Raw genomic sequence first — 21917 nt, forward strand, 5'->3', positions numbered from 1 at the left:
GATCCATGCATAATTATTATTATTAATATTAATAATAATTTTATCAATAACAAATATAAATATTTTTAATAATCGCAACTCTCGTTTTGTCCATATTTTACCCAACGTTGGGTTAAAACAAGAAACTATATTTTTAGAACGTAAATGATCTTTTTTTATATATTAACCTTGAAACTGTTTATAAGCTTTGAGGGGTGGGCGTATGTTGTTCGCCCAGGGTTCCATTTTAGCTAGAACCGCCACTGGAATCCGGAGTGTTTACTTCACTAATGTCACTAATATATGCATACTCCACGTCTTAATTCCATTTAGTTATTCGGATTAAGGTAATCAAAAATCGCTGTTCACATGTTAGATTTAGATTTGTTAACTTAGATTTAGATACATTTTTTTTTTTTTTACTTTTATAGCACATTTGGGTACAAAATTGTGTCCTAAAGAACCAATTTGGCACCTTTACAATTAAATATTTAGTTCCCCTGTAGGAACAAAATTGTACCCTCAGCTCATGAGATCAAAACACTATATACCACTAAAGATTAATACTAAAACACATAATTTAAAAATATAAAGTTAATGAATTGATTGAATTAAATATTTTAATAATTTAAATTTTTTCATGTTTTTGAATTTTTCCTCAAAAAATATTTATTTGTATAGTTGAATGTAATAATAATCATTAAAAACTTAAGTACTTATCTTTGCATAACTAATTATTTAAGACCCTAAATGAGATTTAGAATAAGGACTATGCAGAGGGGCAACATCATCATTCAGGTGTTGCTGCTGTCTCTCTATTTATTTTTTTTTTTGGCTTGCCGAGACGTTAGTAGTGTTCGTTACTGAGGCGGTCGAGTATGCTGCCTGTTTACACAGAATTCTGCATGCAGTAACCAAAGGATCAAAATGCCTGTCAGTACCATGAAAATGCTATATAATAAGATACATTTTTAAACCTTCAGTTTCTACAATTTTGTTCCTTGGTGGTACAAAATTGTCCTTTAAATAATACAAATATAGAAGGTACAATTTTGTACCTCTTAATATAGGTACAACATTGTACCCTTTAGGGCGGGGGTGGCCAACCCTGTTCCTGCGAGCCACCTTCCAGCAGATTTCAGTTGCAACCCATATCAAACACACCTGAACCAATTAATTAGGACCTGAACACCACGTGATAATTACAGGCAGGTGTGTTTGATATGGGTTGCAACTGAAATCTGCAGGAAGGTGGCTCTCCAGGAACAGGATTGGCCGCCCCTGCTCTAGGGTATCACCCCAGTGACGGGCCACTTGTACCCTAAAAGGAACAATATTGTACATTTTCTTCTGAGATTGTTTACTGCAATTATCTGAATAACAAGATAAACACAAAAAGAGTTCCCCAGGTCTAAATTGGAGATTTTTAGTTAATTTCACTTTTTATAAGTAATTATAGCTTTAAGAACATTTGAAAATGATCATTATTATAAATTGAATAACTACTCCTGATTTTGTACATTGTAAAAAAGACATATATTGGAATTGAAGACAGAAACATTTACAAGTTGATTCTGTAAAATTATAAAGGTTGGAGTTTAACACTATTTTAACAAATTGCTTTTCTCTTTTGTGAGCACGGCAGATCGTTTCAGTTATTCAGGGCAGAAAAAAAACAAACATTATTTCTACACAGTCTTCTCATTTCCATGTTAATCATTTGACTCACCTTTACACCAGAACCTAAAATAACACACTTCAGATTCTTTGAATTTACCAAATCTTCTCATTCACGGACAACACAGATTCTTGCATTCAAGTGAGAATCGTCAGTCCATTATACACTGCAACATACACAGCATCACAACAGCAACTTTCCAGAAGTATTACAGAAGTGAAATTCAAAGAAATAAAAGATAGAAGTATTTCAAAGAACGTAGTTAAAGGGAGTTCCCACACTTGTGGCTGTCGCTGTGACTATATTTTCTGTCTCGTTTTAGTAATGACAAAAGGTTAAACAAATCCAGTATTATGTCTTAAATATACAATCACTTTCTGGCTCTTCATCTGTGGTTATCTGCTGACCTTATGAATGGTCAATAAATTGCACGTCTATGTTTAAGAAAATTAATTTAATGAAAACAAATCTGCTATTTTAAGCCTTTAATGAACAGATTGCAAATTACAATTCATCCAGAAATAATTATATATTTTGAATGTTTCTGAAGTAAAGTTTAGTATATGTATGATTTCTCATATTAAGGTAAGCACACATTGACAGAAATGGGTGCACTTGATTTTGAATTTCTTCTTCTCTGTTTCCTTCAGTCAGATGAAGCTGCTCTTTACTGCATCCTGCTGGCTGGAGGAAAACTCTCATAGACATCCATCCATAGATATATACACTATCGCATAGGGACCCTGAGCATGCGTATTACCCTCCCAGGACAAATGTCATTCAACCGCACTAGTCAAAACAGTGTTATTATGTGAAGATGCGGGACTTTAGCGCTGTCTACGGGTGTAGTAACGAGCAAACAAGGAAAACAAAGCACAAAGGCAGAACATTTCATAGGTATGATAAAGTTTTTCACGTTTTTGTATGTTCTGAACTTTTGTGCTAAACAGCTAAAGTTATTGATGATAACAGTCACTCACTGCATTCATCATAAGGCAAAGCAGCCCCAACTCACACTAAACACTCGGCTTATGCTAGTTTTGTTGAATAAAATCAGGAAACAATGCAAAATAAATATGACAACGAGATGCTGCGCTGCCGGAAACTTGTATTATTGTCGTCAAGTGAAGGAGTCATTCATAACGGAGATTCATTCACAAACGAATCGCTCTCTCCGTCAGTATGAGAAGTGAAAGCAGGAGAGGAGCTGTGTTTCAGGACACGGATTAGATCAAATTTAACAGGCAGGGTGGATAGTACATTTCTGTACACACAAACACAAGCTTTTTGTCAGGAATGCCCGTGCTGTCACTGATCCATCAATGTAGAAAAGTGATGTAAAATTATAAGTTTTGTAATTTAAAAAAAATGGCATACTGACATCCAGAAAAAATGTGTATATCTCTTGCTTTGGATGGCCACAGTCCTCCACTGTACCTTGGTCCTGCATTCATTTCAAAGGAGCGCTGCCCTGTAGCAAGATGGCGGCGCTATTGACGCATTCCTTTAAATAGACAACAACAGGGTAGGCAACATCGAATGTATATATCTATGCATCCATCAAGTGCATCAAATCAAAGCTTTATTATGATGATGACAAGCAGTTAAACTCAAAAGCAGTCTTATCACAATAAGATAACAGAGTATTATGAATTATGTGGTAAGAAAATTATATTATTACAGAAAAGAGAAAATAATAGAAAAACCTGAATATGTGTATCATATTTGAATCAGTCAAACCACAGTATAAACATGTTCAATGATGTTTCAATGAGCTTTTCTCAAACAGAGGAAGTCCTTCATAGAGCAGTCATTATAAGCCTTCAAGATTAAAGCTCTACTAGGTACTACAACTCCTGCAAAGGGCTCTTTATTCAGACACTCTTTAGGTAATAGCACTACTTAAAGGGGGGGTCCACAATGTAATTTTAAGGCTTGGTTGTGTTTATAAGATGCAAAGCAATGTGTGGTTTTAGGGGAGATCGGGAAACAAGATGGTTTTGGGGGAGGGGGCTTGCGGGGCGTATATGGGGGTGATTCGCCCAGGGTGCCATTGAAGTTAGAACCACCACTGCGAGCAGTTTTAAAGATAGGAACCTTATTTTAAAGGTCACTCTACAAGGCAACACGTCACTTTCACTTTATCAAAACTATTTAACCAAAACAAGAATAATAATACAATGAAAGTTAAACCACGACAAGATGGAATGAATCTATTTCTCACAAATCCCTTTTCTTTTCAATGAGCATGACAGATCATTCCAGTTGTTCAGGACAGGTTCTGTAGGTATCAGTTCAATACAGTCTTCATTTTCATCTTGATTGTTCGGCTCACCTTTCAGCCAAAACCTGAATGACGATCAGATTTGTATATCAGTCAAACCACAGTGTAAAAACAACATCAGCAACTCAACAGCGCAAACATGTTTAATGAGGATTCAGTGAGTGATGAGACCTACCAGAGCAGTTATTATGGTTCGCTCACACCAGACGCGGATGAAGCATCAAACACGAGTGATTTAAGTCAATGCAAAGGCGAAATTAGACATCCTGTAGCACTGTTCTCATGAATGAGATGAATTGAGCATTTTGGCTGTTTGACGCACTTAACATATGAGTTGAAAAATGTGAATTTTAGTGGCCATTCGCACTATGTTAACCAATCAGGAGCATAATTATAATGTAGCACACAGTTTCCCAACCCTGTCCCTGAAGGCACATGAACCGTACACATTTTTAAGCTCTCCCTAATCAAACACACCTATACACACCTTGGTGTGCCTCCAGGAACAAGGTTGGGAAACATTGACGTAGCGCCGGCTGCTGGTGTCCCGAAGGGGAAATCCTACTGCCGACACTGGAGAACAGCTCATCAAACTGGGACCGCCTCAATCAGAAGCAGCGCTAAAAGCCATCATCATCCTCTGGAGGAGTTGATGAACTCACAGAGCTGGGTGCACCTCTGCAAGAACTCAGACAGTGTACTGAACAAATCTATGCTGTTTTCCAGTGTAGCGGCTGTTTTTCAGCCTTCCTAAAGCACATAAAGCACAGCTACTCTCTCAATAAAATCTATGTTAGCCCTTAGCAACAAAACTAAAGTAAGCAGGCAGACAGACAACCCATGATGTTAATCTGCATCTATTGTGAACTGAATTTGACATGCAAATGAAGCGAATGACCTCAAAATAATCACACGTCTATTTACGAGGTCTTTGCGCAAGCCATGTCTGGTGTGAAAACTCCATAAGACTTCAATGCTAAAGATCTAGTACAGCAGTTCTTAACCTGGGGACGAAGCAGGGGATTGCAAGTAAACTTTTATTTTATGTATAACTGCTAATTAAAACTCGCTTAGGCTTATTTGGCAGTCTTGGTGCTGACAATAAAAAGCATTCAACTGAAAATGAATCAAAAGAAAAGAAAGCCAAAAGCAGAAAATATGGCAATAAGTACCAGGATGATTTCCAATGACAGTGTGTGATATGTGTTTGTGAAGGAAAATCTTAAACAACAAAATGCTGCAGAACACATAACATTATCTCCAGTGTCAGATAATGCAGTGACTAACCGTATTGGATGAATGGTAATGGATGTGAAAGTTTAATTGAGTTTATTTTTTGATGAGGCGACCAATGTTGCTTGAGAATGTTTGAGGTTACAGAAGTAACCCTTCGTTCCCCGAGGAGGGAAACGGAAGTGCTATAGGTGGATTTGATCTAGAAAATCCATGTATGGGAGGATTCGGTTCAGAAGCCGCTTGTCTGAAAGAATATTGAACGGGCCAATGAATTGGAGCGTAAGCTTGCGCAGGTGTGCTTCATTGCCAATTATCCCAGCATATAAGCACACCTGGAGTGAGCAAACGCCATCCTTTTAAGCTGAAGAGACTTTTAACAGCTAATGCCTAGTTCACACTAGAGGATTTTAAGCCTGATTTGAGCCCGATTTGGAAATTAACGAGCTCGCCGACAGATCGGGCTGTGATCGGGAAGAAATCTGCGGGTGCACGGCGCTCGCCGCTCTTTATGTGTGAACTACTGAACAACGCATCAACGAGGCTCGCTGACGCGTCGCCGACACCTCGCAGACGGAAATCCAACATTCAGCGTGCTAAATATTCCAGAGCAGTCGGCCGACTCAACCCCACGTGTGGTCAGATGTAGTGACGAGCTGCAGCCAATGAGAGAGCAGATCACCATGAGCCGCGTGCCTGTGTGTTCAGGAGCTCAGCAGAAACATCTGTGATTGGTCAGAATGGGCATCGATGCACTCGCTTCATTCTGCGTTAGCACAGACATGAGAGTAGGCTATATTAACAGTGGAACTAGAATTCTGTAACTATTAGAATTACCATACTGCTCATTCTGACTGTTCTCATATAAAGCGCCATATTGTCACAACATATTTACATTCAAAGCTATTATTGAGATATTAAAATTAAGCTTTGAATGTCTGGCATCATATTTAATGACACCATTACCCTAAAAATATCATCTTTTTTGGTAATACAGCCTATAAATATGTAGTTAAGATACTAAAACACTTAAAGGTCTTGGCTTTCATTTCCACTTTCAAACAGGAGCTATTTCACAGCACATAATCTGCTGTTTTTAAAGATATCTGAAGTAAATTGATGTTTTTGCCATCAGAAAGTTTTGTTTATGTTAGCAGGAAGTTGCCAAGCAAGAAAATGCACACATATTTAAAGTCACAGCGAAAAGTATCAGACATGCATGCAGTCATTTTGACCAATATGGTAATTTAAGGCAGAAATGCTCAGTTCTTTACTATTTTGTAATAAAAAAAATAACAATGTCAGAAAGAAATGCACTGATAGTTAGAAAACGGCAGGGTGTTATAAATATTTTAGTTTTATTTCAAAGAGTTATAAAATTACAAAAATTAAAAACTCTCTGTGTATCTATCCACTGGAACCTGCAGATGAGTGATTAATCCGCCGATAAATCAGCTGATTTGACGATGTTTTTAAATGCTTTCTCCAAAGCTTGAAACGCTGTCAGTGATGTAATCCGCACACAAGCAGCCAATAGTGTTCAGCTTTTTCTGACGTCTACTCCCTCAAAATTTCATTGGCTGTGGTTTGGTAGCTTGAATGAGCTGATGGGGGATGAGTTGTTGTCAGATCATGTAGTGTGTGACCCCCCTCTTGTGGAGTGTTGCATAGTGTGAACACCACAGAGATTAAAAGACACAAAGTCAGGTCATGTACTCTGAACGGCAAAGCGATCTGCTGATGTTTAAAATCCTGTAGTGTGAACTAGGCTTAAGGGACAGTAATTATGGCGATGGAATATAGCACTTCCGTTCCCCTCCTCAGGGAACGAAGGGTTACTTCTGTAACCTCGAACGTTCCCCTTCGGTTGGGGAACTCCAGTGCTATAGGTGGATTTGATCTAGAAAATCCACGTATGGGAGAACTATGGAAAACGCCACAATGACTGCACCTTACCAACGCCCCCGATGAGAGGGCAGTCAGGCAAGCGTGACGTACCCACATCATGGGAGGCGCGGTCCTCCAACGTGCCCTAGGCCCTAACTTACCCCTACTTCAAAGAAAGTTTTACGGAATAGGCATATTTTTTTGGGAGTCGCTAGCGTCTAGATAATTCTAGGAAATACGACAGTAAATTGGGAAGCGTAGGGAGGACGCTGCGGAGACCATCCGCACCCAAAGGGGGAGACAAATGGAAATACATATGAACTAGCCCTAAGAAGGGGGAGTGCGCATAAGAAGGTGGTTAGCGGATAGGTAAAGCACGGGTCCATCCCAGAGTAGGGACTGAACCGTGGTGGGAAGGCATATGGGATCACCTAGTGGGGACCACACACAGCCGGCACCTATACCCAAAACGCGGGCTAAGCAGCGGGCAGACCTACAACGTAGAGGGCCGGCAAGTGACTCCTCCGCTGAGTCAGTGCTGGGGGCCATGGAGGAATCTGCAGAGCTCACGACGGGGAACTTTACTGACAGACAGGGAGGTGCACATCTCTCCGTGTGAAGTTAGGCGTTACGCGTTAGGAAAAAATGGCACCGCAAGCATGTTACAACACCCCACCGAGTTGTTTCCTCAATCACCAATGGTTACCTAATACCCTTGAGGAAACTGGCTCCACTCGCAGATTGTAAAACCTAGCAAATGTGTTGGGTGTCGCCCAGCCCGCAGCTCTACAGATGTCTGTTAAAGAGGCGACACGTGCAAGCGCCCAAGAAGATGCAATGCTCCGAGTGGAGAGCGCACGCACTCCAGGGGGACACGGCTCGCCTCTGCTCAAATAAGCACATGAAATGGCCTCCACAATCCAGTGGGATAATCTTTGTTTGGTCACGGCACTTCCCTGCTGCCGACTGCCATAACAGACAAAGAGCTGCTCAGAAGATCTAAAGTACTGAGTACGGTCCACATAAATGCGCAGGGCACGAACTGGACAGAGGAAGGAAAGGGCTGGGTCTGCCTCCTCCGGGGACAGCGCTTGCAGGGTTACTACCTGAGCTCTAAAGGGGGTTGTATGAACCTTTGGCACATAACCCGGGCGGGGTCTCAGGATAACGTGAGAAAAATCCGGCCCGAATTCCAGGCACAAGTCACTCACCGAAAATGCCTTCAGGTCCCCGACCCTCTTAATGGAGGCCAACGCGACCAGCAGAGCTGTCTTCAGGGACAGAAAACTTAAGGATACTGATTCGACGGCTCAAAGGGATCTGAACGCAGGCTTGTGAGAACGAGGGCGAGATCCCAAGAGGGCATGAGAGGGGGGCGAGTTGGATTAATTCGCCTAGCGCCTCTGAGGAACCGGATGATGAGGTCGTGTTTTCCCACGGTGCCGCCAGCTACCGCGCCATGATAAGCAGAGATGGCGGCCACGTAAACCTTGAGAGTGGAGGGCGACAGTCTGCTCTCCCGCTTCTCTAGTAGGAAAGAGAGCACAACACTGATCTGGCAGGTTCGGGGGTCTTCTCTGCGAGAGCCACACCATTCAGTAAATAGACTCCACTTCAGGCGTAGGCGCGCCTCGTGGAGGGGGCTCTAGCCTGAGTGATGGTATCAACCACCGCAGACGGTAAAGAACAGCTGGCAATGAGCGTTCTAGGGGGAAACAAACAGATCTATCTGGGCCTCCCCGAATCGCGCCCATATCAGCTGGACAGGCTCGGGGTGGAGTCTCCATTCTTCCCTTTGCTGTCGTGACAGCGCATCAGCTGCACGGTTGAGCATACCTGGGATGTGAATAGTGCGCAGCGATTTCAGCCGCGGATGACTCCAGAGGAGCAGAGGCCGGGCGAGCTGAGACATGCGGCGAGAGCGTGTCGGTCCTGACCAGCACGTGTTGCTGCTCCAACACCGGAAAAAAACGGTGGAGAGCGAGGAACACTGCCAACAGCTCTAGGCGATTGATATGCCAATGTAGCTGGGCACCTTTCCATAGGCCCGCAGCTGCATGCCCGCAACACACAGCTCCCCAGCCCGTGTTGGAAGCGTCTGTTGAGACAACAACATGACTGGACGCCTGTCCCAGAGGCACACCTGCCTGCAGGAATGAGGGTTCATTCCAAGGGCTGAGGGGGCGGCGACACAGTTCAGTAACAAGAGACTCGGTGTGCGCCCGCATGCCATGTGCGTCTTGGGACTCGATCTAGAAGCCAGTGCTAAAGTGGTCTCATATGGAGCAATCCGAGCGGCGTGACAGCTGCAGCGGATGCCATATGCCCCAGGAGCCTCTGAAAGTATTTCAGTGGGACCACTATTTTGCTGTCGAGCTCCCTCAGACAGTTCAGCAACAGGGAAGCGTGTTCCCCGGAGAGGTGCGCTACCATGATGACCAAGTCCAGCTCCATCCCAAGAAAAGAGATCCTCTGCACCGGGGCGAGTTTGCTCTTTTCTCGGTTGACCTGCAACCCCAGTTGTCTCTGTGCATAGTCAATTGCTCCCGCGAGTGGGCTAAAATCAGCCAGTCGTCGAGATAATTAAGTATGCGGATGCCCGCGAGCTGAAGGGGTGCTAGGGCATGCTCCGCGAGTTTGGTGAAGACCCACGGAGACAGAGAGAGCCCGAAGGGGAGGACCGTTTATTGCCACGCTCGACCTTCGAACGCAAACCGCAGAAACTGGCGGTGGCGTGGAAGAATGGAGACATGAAAATACGCGTCATTCAGGTCTATGGCTGCAAACCAATCCTGAGAACGAACACATCGGAGGATAAGCATTCGTAACGGCAGCTTGTGTAGACAGCGGTTTAAAACGCACAGATCTAGGATTGGCCGTGACCCACCGGTCTTTTTGGGTACGATGAAGTACGGGCTTTAAAACCCGATCTCCATCTCGGCTGGAGGGACTAGCTCGATTGCACCGTTCGCCAGGAGGGCAGCAATCTCCTCTCGCAAGACAGGGGCAGACAGGGGGTTGAACTTGGGGGGGCCGTTTCGCGAACTGAATCGCATAGCCGAGTCTGATTGTATGTATGAGCCACCGTGAGGGGCTGGCCCGCGCTTACCAGGCAGGCAAAGCCCTCGCTAATGGCGTCATTGCTGCAACCGCTGACGTACCAGTGGTGGGGCAGCGCGGAGCGGGTCTACTGATCCGGGAAGCGCGAGGGTCCCGCAGAAGAGCTGGAGGAGAGCGATTCGCTCTGGGTCCGCACCGACTACGGAGAGGGGGCTCGAGGGCTGGGGGAAAGGAGACCATCCCAAGAAAGGGGTTCTTTGTCGACTTCACGCATATCAGCCAGAGGTGGCGCTCCTGGATCACTAGTGTGGACATCGTCCTCCCCAACACACACGCAGCGGACTTAGTAGTCCGAAGAGCTTAGTCGGCTGCGGTGCGAAGCTCATAAGCCTGAGCTGGATCCACCCTCATGCAGCTCGGCCCGCGCCTGCGCTTGGAAGCGCTGGTAGGTGGCTATTGCATGCAAGGCGGAAGCAGCCTGGCCCACAGCCTTGTAAGCTCTAGCTCCGAGGGAGGCAGATAACTTACAGGCTTTGGATGGGAGATGAGGCGAACCCCGCCAAGAAGAGGCGCCGTGCGGATTGACCGCCATCGCGCACTCTACCTGAGGAATCGCCACATACCCCCTGACCGTTCCACCGTCAAGAGTTGTGAGGGTGTAGGGACACGCAGCACAAGTAGAAAAAAAGTGACCTTCAAGTCCGTGTGAGCCTACTGTGCACCTCCTGGAAGAAGGTAACACCCACTTCTAGTCGAAGCAGCCCGGGAAAGCACGGCTAACATGTCCGTTTCAGGATCCGTTTTGACAGCGCTCACCTGCCCGGAGGGGGCGAGCGGGTCTGGATCATCATCGGACAATGAAAGCCCACCCTCCGATGCCGCGGTGGACGTCTGGTCTCCGGTGTCATCGAGCGTAAGGGCTACCATCTGTTAGACGGATCGCTTCCCCCGTCCGAAGCTTGGTTGGAGCACTTGGAGGAGCGAGAGGTCCGCGGGCCCATGGGCGACGGATTGTCTCTCGCTGAAACCCTCAGATCTGCCCGAGTGCCCGCTTCAGAGCAGGGGACAACTGGGGTGGTTTGCCCTTTTGCAAAGGCCAGCCACGATCTTTACTGCGCAACAGTCATGGCATCGCAATGACGACATGAACTGCTCGCGAGCAGCGCATTAACATGCTGGAGCATGAAACGCAGTGCTCGTGCCCATCATCCGAGGACAGAAAACCACCGCATCCAGAAACGCACAGTCGGAGAGCTGTCCTGAAAAGAACATGCTGCATGACTGTGTTGCTCTCTTTGTGAAGTTGCAACTTTATATGCACCGCTCTGGAGGACCAGACCCAAAGAACGCCAGGCAAGGGAAAAAACCCAGCTCGACCGTCTGCCGCTGCGTTGTACACACTCTGGACCGGGAGAATGCTCTCGTTCTCCAGGCATTGCTGGATCACACCAGGAGGAACCCTCATCGACTCGATCAGAAAGTCTCTGAAGCGAAAAGGATGACGTTTGCTCGCTCCAGGTGTGCTTATATGCTGGGATAATTGGCAATAAAGTGCACCTGCGCAAGCTTACGCTGCCAATTCATTGCTTTCATTGGCCCGTTCAATACTCTTTCAGACAAGCGGCTTCTGAACCGAATCCTCCCATACGTGGATTTTCTAGATCAAATCCACCTAAAGCACTGGAGTTCCCCAACCGAAGGGGAACAACAGTTACTGGTTTACCTCAGAGTTATTGATGATGGAAACGTAATGGAGGATTCTTTTTTCTGTCAGCCTCTCACCAAACGTGCAACTAGTGAACAGCGTTGGATTTATTTGTACATGAGAATGACATTAAATGAAAGAACTGCATGGGAATTAATTCAAATGTAATTTAATTGGTGATTCCAAATAATAGATTTAATTGTAAGCTAGGGATTAAATTTTGGAGAATTTTATATTTTTATTCAAAAAGATAAGAGCTGCAATTGCATGCCCAAGAAGATTACAAAGGCCGCTGAGAGAAAGGGACTTGCCTTCAAAGTAGACTGGCTCTTTTATATTTTCAGCTGACAGATCTAAAAAAATAACTTGCTCTTTACCTTAACTTGAATAGATCTGAAAACTGAGGGATATGGCTATGAAAAGCATTGCTCCCATTTGCATCAATCTATCTCAGTGAGGCTGTTTTTTTCAGCACTGGTGTACTTGAACACATACATGCGCAGTGACTGCAATAGTAAATAAGTGCAGTTTCTGTTTGTTTCATCACTTACCCTTCATACAGATATGAATTATCCACCCACATCATGTAACTCTCATAGCTTCTGTCAGACAACCCAATCCACATTCTCTCCTTGACTAATGAAGATATGACCCTCTGTGTGTGAATAAAAGCAGAATAAGTGTGATTTCGGTCAGTGTATCTTTTGGTCATTGGATTTTCATTTTAGAAATGGATATTGAAAAACAAGCCGTTTTTGATTTTCGTTTTAAAATTAAAAAAGAAAATTTAAATTCAAGGCGCTATTTGATTTTGGTTTTTGAGTTTTAAAACGAAAATCAAAAAATAAATCAAATCAAAAAATAAATATATATATGAATATATATGGTTATTATATGGTAAGGGCCGGGCATGGGCAGTGATTGACTCTTGCGAGAGTCGAAGCTCGGAGCGACCCCTGCGGGGGTCAGAGCTGCTGTGGGCATTTCTCCTGCTGAAGTCTGGGAAAGGGAGGGGGCGGTGGAGACTGCAGCAGGAGGTGGCCGGGGCGGGTCTCTTGCGAGAGTCGAAGCTCGTTTTAGTCACTCCTGCAGGAGTTAGAGCTGAGGATTGATGGCCTATGAGAAAGGAAGAAAAGAGAGGGCGGAGGAACTCGACGCCAAAGGAAGAAAAGGAGAGAGGGAATAACCTGCGTGCGTGAGCATGCACGTGCGTCTATTCCTGTTTCGGCATGTACATGCACACACATCGGAACAGGTATACATCGGATGTATGCGTATAACATGCGCGTACATACCATTTCTAAAGGCCTGGGGGGGCGGCGCAAATGGTGACTCTTGCAAGAGTCGAAGCTCAGCGTGACCCCTGCGGGGGTCAGATCTAGGGGGGTGGGGGGGGGGGGGGCAGTAAGAGTCGGGAAGAGGGAGGGGGTAGTGCAGGCTCTTACTGGAGGTGGTAGTGAAGGGGTGGCCGGGGATGGGCTAGGGGTGACTCGCGAGAGTCGAAGCTCGGATTGGACCCCTGCGGGGGTCAGAGCATGGTGAGGGAAGGAGCATAGTAGGTTTGAAAGGAAAGTTAAGAGCATACATGCAATCTGCACAACATATAATGCTCCTAGGCTCACATACTCATTTGCTTGCACGTGCATATGCATACCTAGACGTACGCACACACCCATATACATATCCACGTGCAAATAAGCATGTATACGTGTGCAAACTCACGCTGTATCTGCGCGGGCAACTACACACATTCCCATGTGCACCCATACACAAGCACACACACACGCGTACTCCAGCCTACTTAGGGTCGAGCTCGTACCCCTAGTTGGAGTTTGGAATTTAGCTGATTAGGGCTAGCTGGGCTGTCTTGAGGTGGGATCGGCTGAGGCGAATGTAAGCTTTGAAGGCATCGGAGGACCAGCGGCCTAGGGTCTGGATTTGGTGCGAGGATAGACCTTTGTGAGCTGCTGTGGTGGCTGCGCCAATTCTAAATGAATGGCTGGAATACAATTCGGGGGAAACGCCCGAAAGGCGAAGGACTTCTTTCAGATGTTTTTGAAACCAAAAACGGGTTACTGGACGGTTAGCGTCATCAGTAAAAAGTGGGGCATGTGGGTCGGACTCCTTTGCTCTCCTTGAATGGAAAAAAGCTAGGAGAGTTTGGAATGGCTGTGTGGGGGAAAAAATTTTAAATATGTAAATAAAATGCCCTTTGCTTGTCTGATCTGTTTTGCTTTGCTTAATGAAAAAGGCGAGTGTTTCAGCATTCAGCAGTGTTAGATCAGATATAGTGGGGTGTATTGCGGGATTGAAATTGGATGTGATAGCCTTTTCTGAACACCTCAGGAAGCCAAAAAAAGCCAGGGTAAACATGGCGTCTAGTGTACGGGCTGTGTGGAGTAAGAGGTATCCTTTGCGCAGTGTGCGTATGCACTTTGCTAAAATATTGAGTGTAATGGGTAGTCTAGTGTCAGGAAGGGGGGGTGTGATTTCTGGATACCTTTAATGAGGAGGGAAGTTTGAGCGTTAGAAATGGCTTCTGAGGTGGCCCCGTAAATCAATTTGTGAAAAAATTGGACCCCACTTAGGTAGCTTTTAATGGAGCTTGCCTGGATATTTTTGGCTGTTTGGAGGTGGAAAATAAATGAGGTGATGGTAAGCAATGAAAAATCTGGGAACTGTATTTGATACAGGGTATGGAAATATTTATAAGATTTCCATGCTGTGAGATATGACTGAAGGGTCCTTGGTGCTACAGCATGAAGGATCAGAGATATGGAAGTTTCATGGAGGCGGTGTAATGGGTGATTTATGGCAATATCATTTGTGAATAGAGTGGAACAGGTGTTGGATGCTGATCTGCCTCCGGTACCAAGAGCCAAAATTTCTGAAAGAGAAAGCGAGAGAGAGAATCAGCAATTTGATTTTTGCAACCTGGAACATGTCTAGCAGTTATAATGAATTGCTTTTTGGCTGCCGTCCAAACGAGGCGTCTTAGTAAGGGCATAATTGGAAGTGCGTGCGAGCGTCCTTTATTGATGCAATAAACGGTAGCTTCATTATCGCAATGAACGAGAATGCTAGAGGTGGACCATTCATCTCCCCATAAAAGCGCTGCTGCGACTATGGGGTAGAGTTCGAAAAGCGCAGATGATTGCTGATTTGTGGGTAGACTGAGCATCTGCGGGAGCCACGTTGAAGCGAACCAGTGACCTTGGTAAAAGCCGCTGAACCCGACTGAGGGGGCAGCGTCAGTGAATAAATTAATATCCACCAGGGAAGAAATTAGGTCGCTATAGAAAAAGGAACAGCCGTTCCATTGCTTAAGGAAGGAGATCCATAAGCTGAGTTCATTGCGACTGGGTTTAGAAAGATGTATGGTATCTTCTAAACCGGGGACCGAGGAGGAGAGCTGGAGGAGGTGAGTAATAAACAGGCGACCTTGGGGAATTATGCTCATCGCGAAATTGAAATGCCCGAGAATAGATAGCAGTTCGCGTTTAGTGCATGATTGTTTCTCGAGGAAATTTTGAGCTAAGGAGATTATGCGGTCGATCTTTGCTTTGGGAAGGGATGCTTGAAATTTATTCGAATCTAAGTTGATGCCCAGAAATTCTATGGAAGTGCTGGGACCGGCTGTTTTCTCCTCTACAAGGGGGATGCCTAGATTTTCGAAAACCTTTTGGGTGATCGATAGGTGCTTAGCTGGAGGAGAAGAAGGTGGGGAAATGAGGAAAAAATCATCGAGTAGACGGATGATATGCGGGATTTCGTAGTTATTGGATAAAATCCAGCATAATGCTTCTGAAAGCATATCGAAAATTTTTGGACTACTTTTGCAGCCGAAAGTTAATCGAACTGCAAAGTAAAATTGTGAGCGCTAATGAATGCCAAAAAGGTGCCAGAAGTCTGGGTGAATTGGCATGATTTTAAAGGCGGATGAAATGTTGATTTTTGCAAGCCAAGCATTGCGACCGGCTAATCTGATGAGCAAAATTGCTTGGTCTATATCATGATAATTCAGCGAGTATTCGTCTGATGGAATGGTGCTGTTAATGCTAGGAAATATAGAGTTATGCGGAGCGGAGAGATCGATAATCAATCGTTTTTTATTAGAGAATTTCCTAGTTGCTACACCAATTGGACTAATACGAGAAACGCTGAACGGAGGGGCGGAAAAAGGTCCTATCATGAATTTATTGTCAATTTCTTTTTTGATTAACATATCGACAGTTTCGGGATCAGTAGTAGCGGATTGCAGATTAGGACAGAATAGGTTGCAGGCAGGGAGAGCTGAAACGCCCAGGTTAAATCCGTGGGTTAGACCTGAAATCAGATAATCAGAAAAGTTAGTATCAGGGTGACAGCGCAATTCAAAGGCAAGTTGAGAAACATTCACAGGAGTCGACAAGTAATTTTTAGATTTTTTATTCGTTGCTCTTAACACCTGGCATGTAGAATGTAGATATTTGCAAGGAGCCCTGTAACACCTGCTGATATTGAAGTTTTGACAGATAGGACGATTAGAAGAAGGAGAGAGAAGAGAAGGCAGATTATCGCTGGGTGGGCGGGGGACGTAACTAGTGGATTTAGGAGGTTGTGCAGAATCAGAGGGGAGAGTGATAAAGGGACAGGATGTGGTGGGGTGAAGACTGGAGCGGCAGACGGCGCAAGATAAATTACGGCATCCCAGAAAGACTCGGTTGTGGAGTTCAAGATCTACGGCCCCCCAGTAAGAAATTTGATTCCACTGAGTCAATCTGATAGCGCATTTAGCGGAGAACAATTTATGGTACGTGTAGAAATGTGTACCCCCATAGGAGAGCGCTAGTTCGGCTATAATAGCCATGTAGTCATTCAGTTCGCGTCTCCTATGGGGGAAGACTGAGCAGATGACGTCAGTGAAGCGAGCTAAAGCTATGGAGAATTCGACCAGAGATAAAGTGCGAGAATGGGTGTTGGATGGTGGTCTGAGTTTGACTGTGAAATCGCCGCAATTTACCTGGCGTTCTGCTGCAGGGGGTGTAATAGGTGAAAGGAGTGAAAAGAGATCTATATCTGCACCTGCTAGGATTTGGTTTCTTGTTGAACTGGAGACTGGAGGTGGTTCCATTGCTAAGGCATTCTGAGGCGGAGGGAGGGGTGTGGCTGTGTAAAGAGTGAATGGGGGGCGTGGCGAAGAAACTGGTGTGGGAAGAGTCGGATGAGTGACATGTTCAGTATTGGTGTGAGCGAGGGGAAGAGAAGATGGAGGGAGGAAAGTAGGTTGGGTTGAAGAGGTTGGAAATGAAGGCAGAGGGTAAGAGGTAGAAGATTGAGGAGGAAAAGATTGGTTTAGAGGGATTGCAGGAGGGTTGAAATGAGAGGCTGAGGTGGAAGGCATGTGAGGACTGGTTTGGGCGCTAGGGGGAGCAGGCGGCCAGAAGAAGGGTGTAGATCCGGGTTGAGTGAGAGAGTGAATGGCGTTGTTGGGATCCCGATTGGAGTCTTGCTGGAGGGTTGGAGGTGACGTCATCTGAGGTTGCCGGCTTGCCTGAGGGAGTTGTTCTGAGGGGGTGTGGCTTAAGACATGTTTTTGTTTTAATTTCCTTTTCCCAGTTTGAGAGCGGGGATGTTGGGTATAGGGAGTATAGCGGGAATCTGACTTCTGAGTGTTTGGTCTGGCGGATGGACTGAGCGAGGGGTGAGAGTCTGAAGTAGTGTTATTGTATAATTTTAACAGTTCCGGTTTGTTGAGGTTTCGGGGAGCGTGGATGCCAAGATTGGCTAGGAGTTTCCTGAGTTCGGTGACGGTTATTCTTTTTGATGGCTGGATGAAGGAGGATGCAGAGGCATAAGAAGAGGTAGGAGAAACGATATTTGTTCTGGATGTTGCTGGCGATGGTGATCTGTGGCGGGGTGGTCTGTTGATAGCGGAGCGGGTAATTCTTCGTCCTCTTGTTAAACTTTCGTTTTGAAGTTGGGGGTCTTGTATTACAGGCTGGTGTGTTGCTGGGGGGGGTAACGATGATAGTGGGGAGGTCTTGAGGGTTGTTCTCTTGGTTTTCGGCCATGTTGTTGTTGTTGTTGTTATTGTCGAAATTGCTCATGGTAATGATGTATTAGCGTAGGGGTGACTTGATAGAGGTTGACGATGGTGGCGGTGAAAGTTATTGTTGGCTGGGTGACTTACTGGCTGGATGGCTTGCTGGCTGGATGGTAACTTGCTGGCTGGATCGTAGCTTGCTGGCTGGATGGTAGCTTGCTGGCTGGATGGTAGCTTGCTGGTTAGCTTACTGGTTGGCTGGTTTGCTGGGAAGCTGGCTTGCTGATTAGCTGCCTGAAGGTTAGCTGGTTTGCTGGTTAGTTGGCTGGCTTGCTGGTTTGCTGGCTTGCAGGTTGGCTGGCTTGTTGGTTAGCTGGCTTGCTGGTTAGCTGGCTTGCTGTTTAGCTGGTTAGCTGGCCTGAAGGTTAGCTGGCTTGCAGGTTAGCTAGCTTGCTTTGGTCTTCAAAACGAAGATTGCAATGGAATAAACCCCAGGGTATTTATAGTAGTTTAGGAGTCATCTGATTGGATCGTAGTGAATTGGATAATGCGGGTCAGCTGCTAGCAATCATAAGCACGTGATCTCTCGAAATTTGTTTATACATAAACTTCACTTAATAATGTTATAAAAGGAAGTTTCTTGTTATAACTGGATTTTCTTAAGACATATTTTCCTCATTAATACAAAATATTTTCATATAAGGGCCGGTTATAGGCTATATATTAATTTTTTGATAGCAAGTTTTACATTAAACATTCCAAACGATTGCCAATGTTAGTGTCACTCCTGAAGTGGATGTGATTTTAACAATAAACTTTATTTTCAGAAAACTGTTCAGCAATGCAAATAATGCATACATCGTCAATTATGATGTTTTATATAACCTGTATCAGTGAGGAAAATATGTATTAACAAAATCCTGTTATCACAAGAAAAAAATCTTTTATAATATTATTAAGTGGGGAAAAAAGTAATAGCCTGTGTAGCAGCATTGCATCATCGTAAATGAGTCGGCCTCTCTGGTTTCAGAATATAAAAAACAAATCTTTATTTGTTTTTGTTTTCTGGTGATTTTATTTTTTGTTATTCAAAATAAAAAATGAAAATCAAATCATTTTTGAATTGAGCTTTTCCGTCTTTCATCATGAAAATAAAAAACGAGCCACGATTTTTTTTTTTAAATTCAAAAACCAAAATCAAAAAACGCCTTGAATTTCAATTTTCATTTTTTATTTTAAAATGAAAATAAAAAAATTGACTCGTTTTTTGTTTTTCAATATCTGTTTCTAAAATAAAAATCCAATGACTAAAAGATCCACTGAAGGATTTCTCTCATTCAATAACAAACACAAAAAACAAACTCACCTGCTTCTCTTCACTCTTAATAATGACCAGATCAGCTCCATGATCCCTGCAGTACTGCCTGCTGTCAGACCAGCTCATCGCCTTAGTGGACATGAAAAACCAGCCAGCTGCTTTCAAACACCAAACAAATGCCATTTTATTTTTATTCGCAGAGAAAGTTCAACCACAATAAAATTACTCTTACAAACCTTTTTCAGATAAGGTCTTCACTTCACTCTCTAACTCCAGTTTCTTCTGATTCAGAGAGTTGACGTTTCTCTGTATTTGGCTTTTCTCTGCAGTAAGAACGTTGACTTTGGTCTCCAACTGGCTTTTCTGTGCAGTGAGATCTTTGACTTTAGTCTCCAGCTTCCCTTTTTCTTCAGTGAGGTTTTTGATTTTGGTCTCAAAATCTCTCTCCAACTGGCTTTTCTCTGAACTGAGATCATTCACAATGGTCTCCAATTCCAGTTTCCTTTGAATCAAAGAGCTGAGGTTGCTCTGTGACTGGTTTTTCTCCTCAATCAGATCATTGATTCTGGCTTCCAGCTTGAGGTTTTTCTGAGTTGAAGACTCAAAACTTGTTTGCAACTGGTCATTTTCAGCATTGAGATCATTGACTCTGGTCTCCAACTCCAGTTTCTTCTTATTCAAAGAGCTGACATTGCTCTGTATTTGGCTTTTCTCTGCAGTGAGAACATTGACTCTGGTCTCTAACTGACTTTTCTCCATAGTGAGATAATTGACTTTGGTCTCCATTTCCAGTTTCGTCTGATTCAAAGAGCTGAGGTTACTCTGTATTTGGCTTTTGTCTGCACTGAGATCATTCAAAATGGTCTCCAGTTCCAGTTTCCTTTGAATCAAAGAGCTGAAGTTGCTCTCTACCTGATTTTTCTCTTCAATCAGATCATTAATTCTGGCTTCCAGCTTGAGGTTTTTCTGACTTAAAGACTCAAAACTTGTCTGCAACTGGCCTTTTTCAGCAGCAAGATCGTTGACTTTCGTCTCCAACTCCTTTTTTTTCTTACTCAAAGAGCTGACATTGCTCTGTATTTGGCTTTTCTCTGCTGTGAGAAGATTGACTCTGCTCCCCAATTGGCTTTTTTGCACAATGAGATCTTTGACTTTGGTTTCCAATTCAACGTTTTTCTGACTGGAAGACTCAAACATTCTCTGCAACTGATCTTTTTCAGCACTGATGTCATTGAATTTAACCTTCAACTTCTCTTTATCTTCAGTGAGATCTTTGTTTTTGGTCTCAAAACTTGTCTGTAACTGGCTTTTCTCTGCAGTGAGATTTTTGACTTTGGTCTCCAGGTCCAGTTTCTTCTGATTCATAGAGTTAAAGTTGCTCTGTAACTGTTTTTCATCTTTAATGAGATCATTGATTCTGGCTTCCAGCTTGAGGTTTTTCTGGGTTGAAGACTCAAAACTTGTTTGCAACTGGCTCTTTTCTGTACTGAGATCACTGACTCTGGCCTCTAATTCCATTATTTTCTGACTGAGGTTGCTCTGTATTTGGCTTTTCTGTGCACTGAGATCATTCACACTGGTCTCCAGTTCCAGTTTCTTTTGACCTAAAGAGCTGAAGTTGCTCTCCAACTGATTTTTCTTCTCAATCAGGTCATTGATTCTGGCTTCCAGATTGAGGTTTTTCTGACTTGAAGACTTAAGACTACTCTGCAACTGGCCATTTTCAGCAGCAAGATCTTTGACTTTGGTCTCCAACTTGATTTTCTTCTGACTTAAAGAGCTGAGGTTACTCTGTATTTGACTTTTCTGTGCACTGAGATCATTCACACTGGTCTCCAGTTCCAGTTTCTTTTTACCTAAAGAGCTGAAGTTGCTCTCCAACTGATTTTTCTCCTCAGTTAGATCTTTAATTCTGGTTTCCAGCTTGAGGTTTTTCTGACTTGAAGACTTAAGACTACTCTGCAACTGGCCTTTTTCAGCAGCAAGATCATTGACTTTGGTCTCCAACTCCAGTTTTTCCTGACTCAAATAGTTTAAGTTACTCTGTAGCTGTTCTTTCTCAGTTTGAGCTCTTGACCCTGACTGTAACATGTGTGTAGCTTGTGTTTCTCTCTCTGTGTTGAGTCTTAAATACAGTACTATAATACCAGCCACCAGGAGAAGGCACATGAGGCCAAAGCATGCAGAGCTAAGCACAGCACACCTATGTCTCCATATCGAACCTCCTGCCAAACAGGACCATTTCAGATTTCAATAGCTTTAAATGAACATGTTCATAATTACAGACATTTTTCACTCACTATAAACTCAACTGACTTAATATTAAATGTCTTACCGTGGCTTTGAGCTCTTGCCTCAGTCTGGCTCAGTTTTCTGTCTTTATCTTCATCTAGATCCAGTTCAGTCTCATTCCCCTTGCTGTAGGTCTCTTCTAAGAAGGCCAGCTCCATGCTCACTTCTTTTGTCCCTTCAGATGAGTAGTGGACTTTTGGAGGACGAGTGCAGGGTTTAATATAGAGAACTTCCTTGAATTTTGCATACTGCTGACTGTCAAGAATTCAATCTCTAGTGCACTGTTCTACTACTCAGGAAATATGACAACGCTGGGTTCGAGGAATTTTGCTCTTTAAACTTAAAAGTTTATTGCCCCCATGGTCAAATCCCATAAATTAGTGGAAAAAAAAAACTGTCAAGTAGTAAAATCTTACGATAATTATATATTATTGATTCATAGATATGCCTAATTGG

General features: G+C 44.0%; 1 protein-coding gene across 1 annotated transcript; it reads right to left on the reverse strand.

The window, feature by feature from the left end:
* Positions 1–1408: 1408 nt before the first annotated feature.
* Positions 1409–21715, reverse strand: LOC141375100 (uncharacterized). Its single transcript, XM_073906685.1, has 5 exons — positions 21505–21715; positions 19406–21394; positions 19218–19324; positions 12378–12481; positions 1409–4006 (listed from the first exon to the last, which is right to left on the reverse strand). Exons 1-5 carry the CDS (start codon positions 21617–21619, stop codon positions 3871–3873), a joined length of 2451 nt encoding a protein of 816 aa, XP_073762786.1. The 5' UTR covers positions 21620–21715; the 3' UTR covers positions 1409–3870.
* Between the last annotated feature and the right edge of the window lie 202 nt (positions 21716–21917).

The sequence above is a fragment of the Danio rerio genome, chromosome 1 (genome assembly GCF_049306965.1).
Source record: "Danio rerio strain Tuebingen ecotype United States chromosome 1, GRCz12tu, whole genome shotgun sequence".
Classification (NCBI taxonomy): Eukaryota; Metazoa; Chordata; class Actinopteri; order Cypriniformes; family Danionidae; genus Danio; species Danio rerio.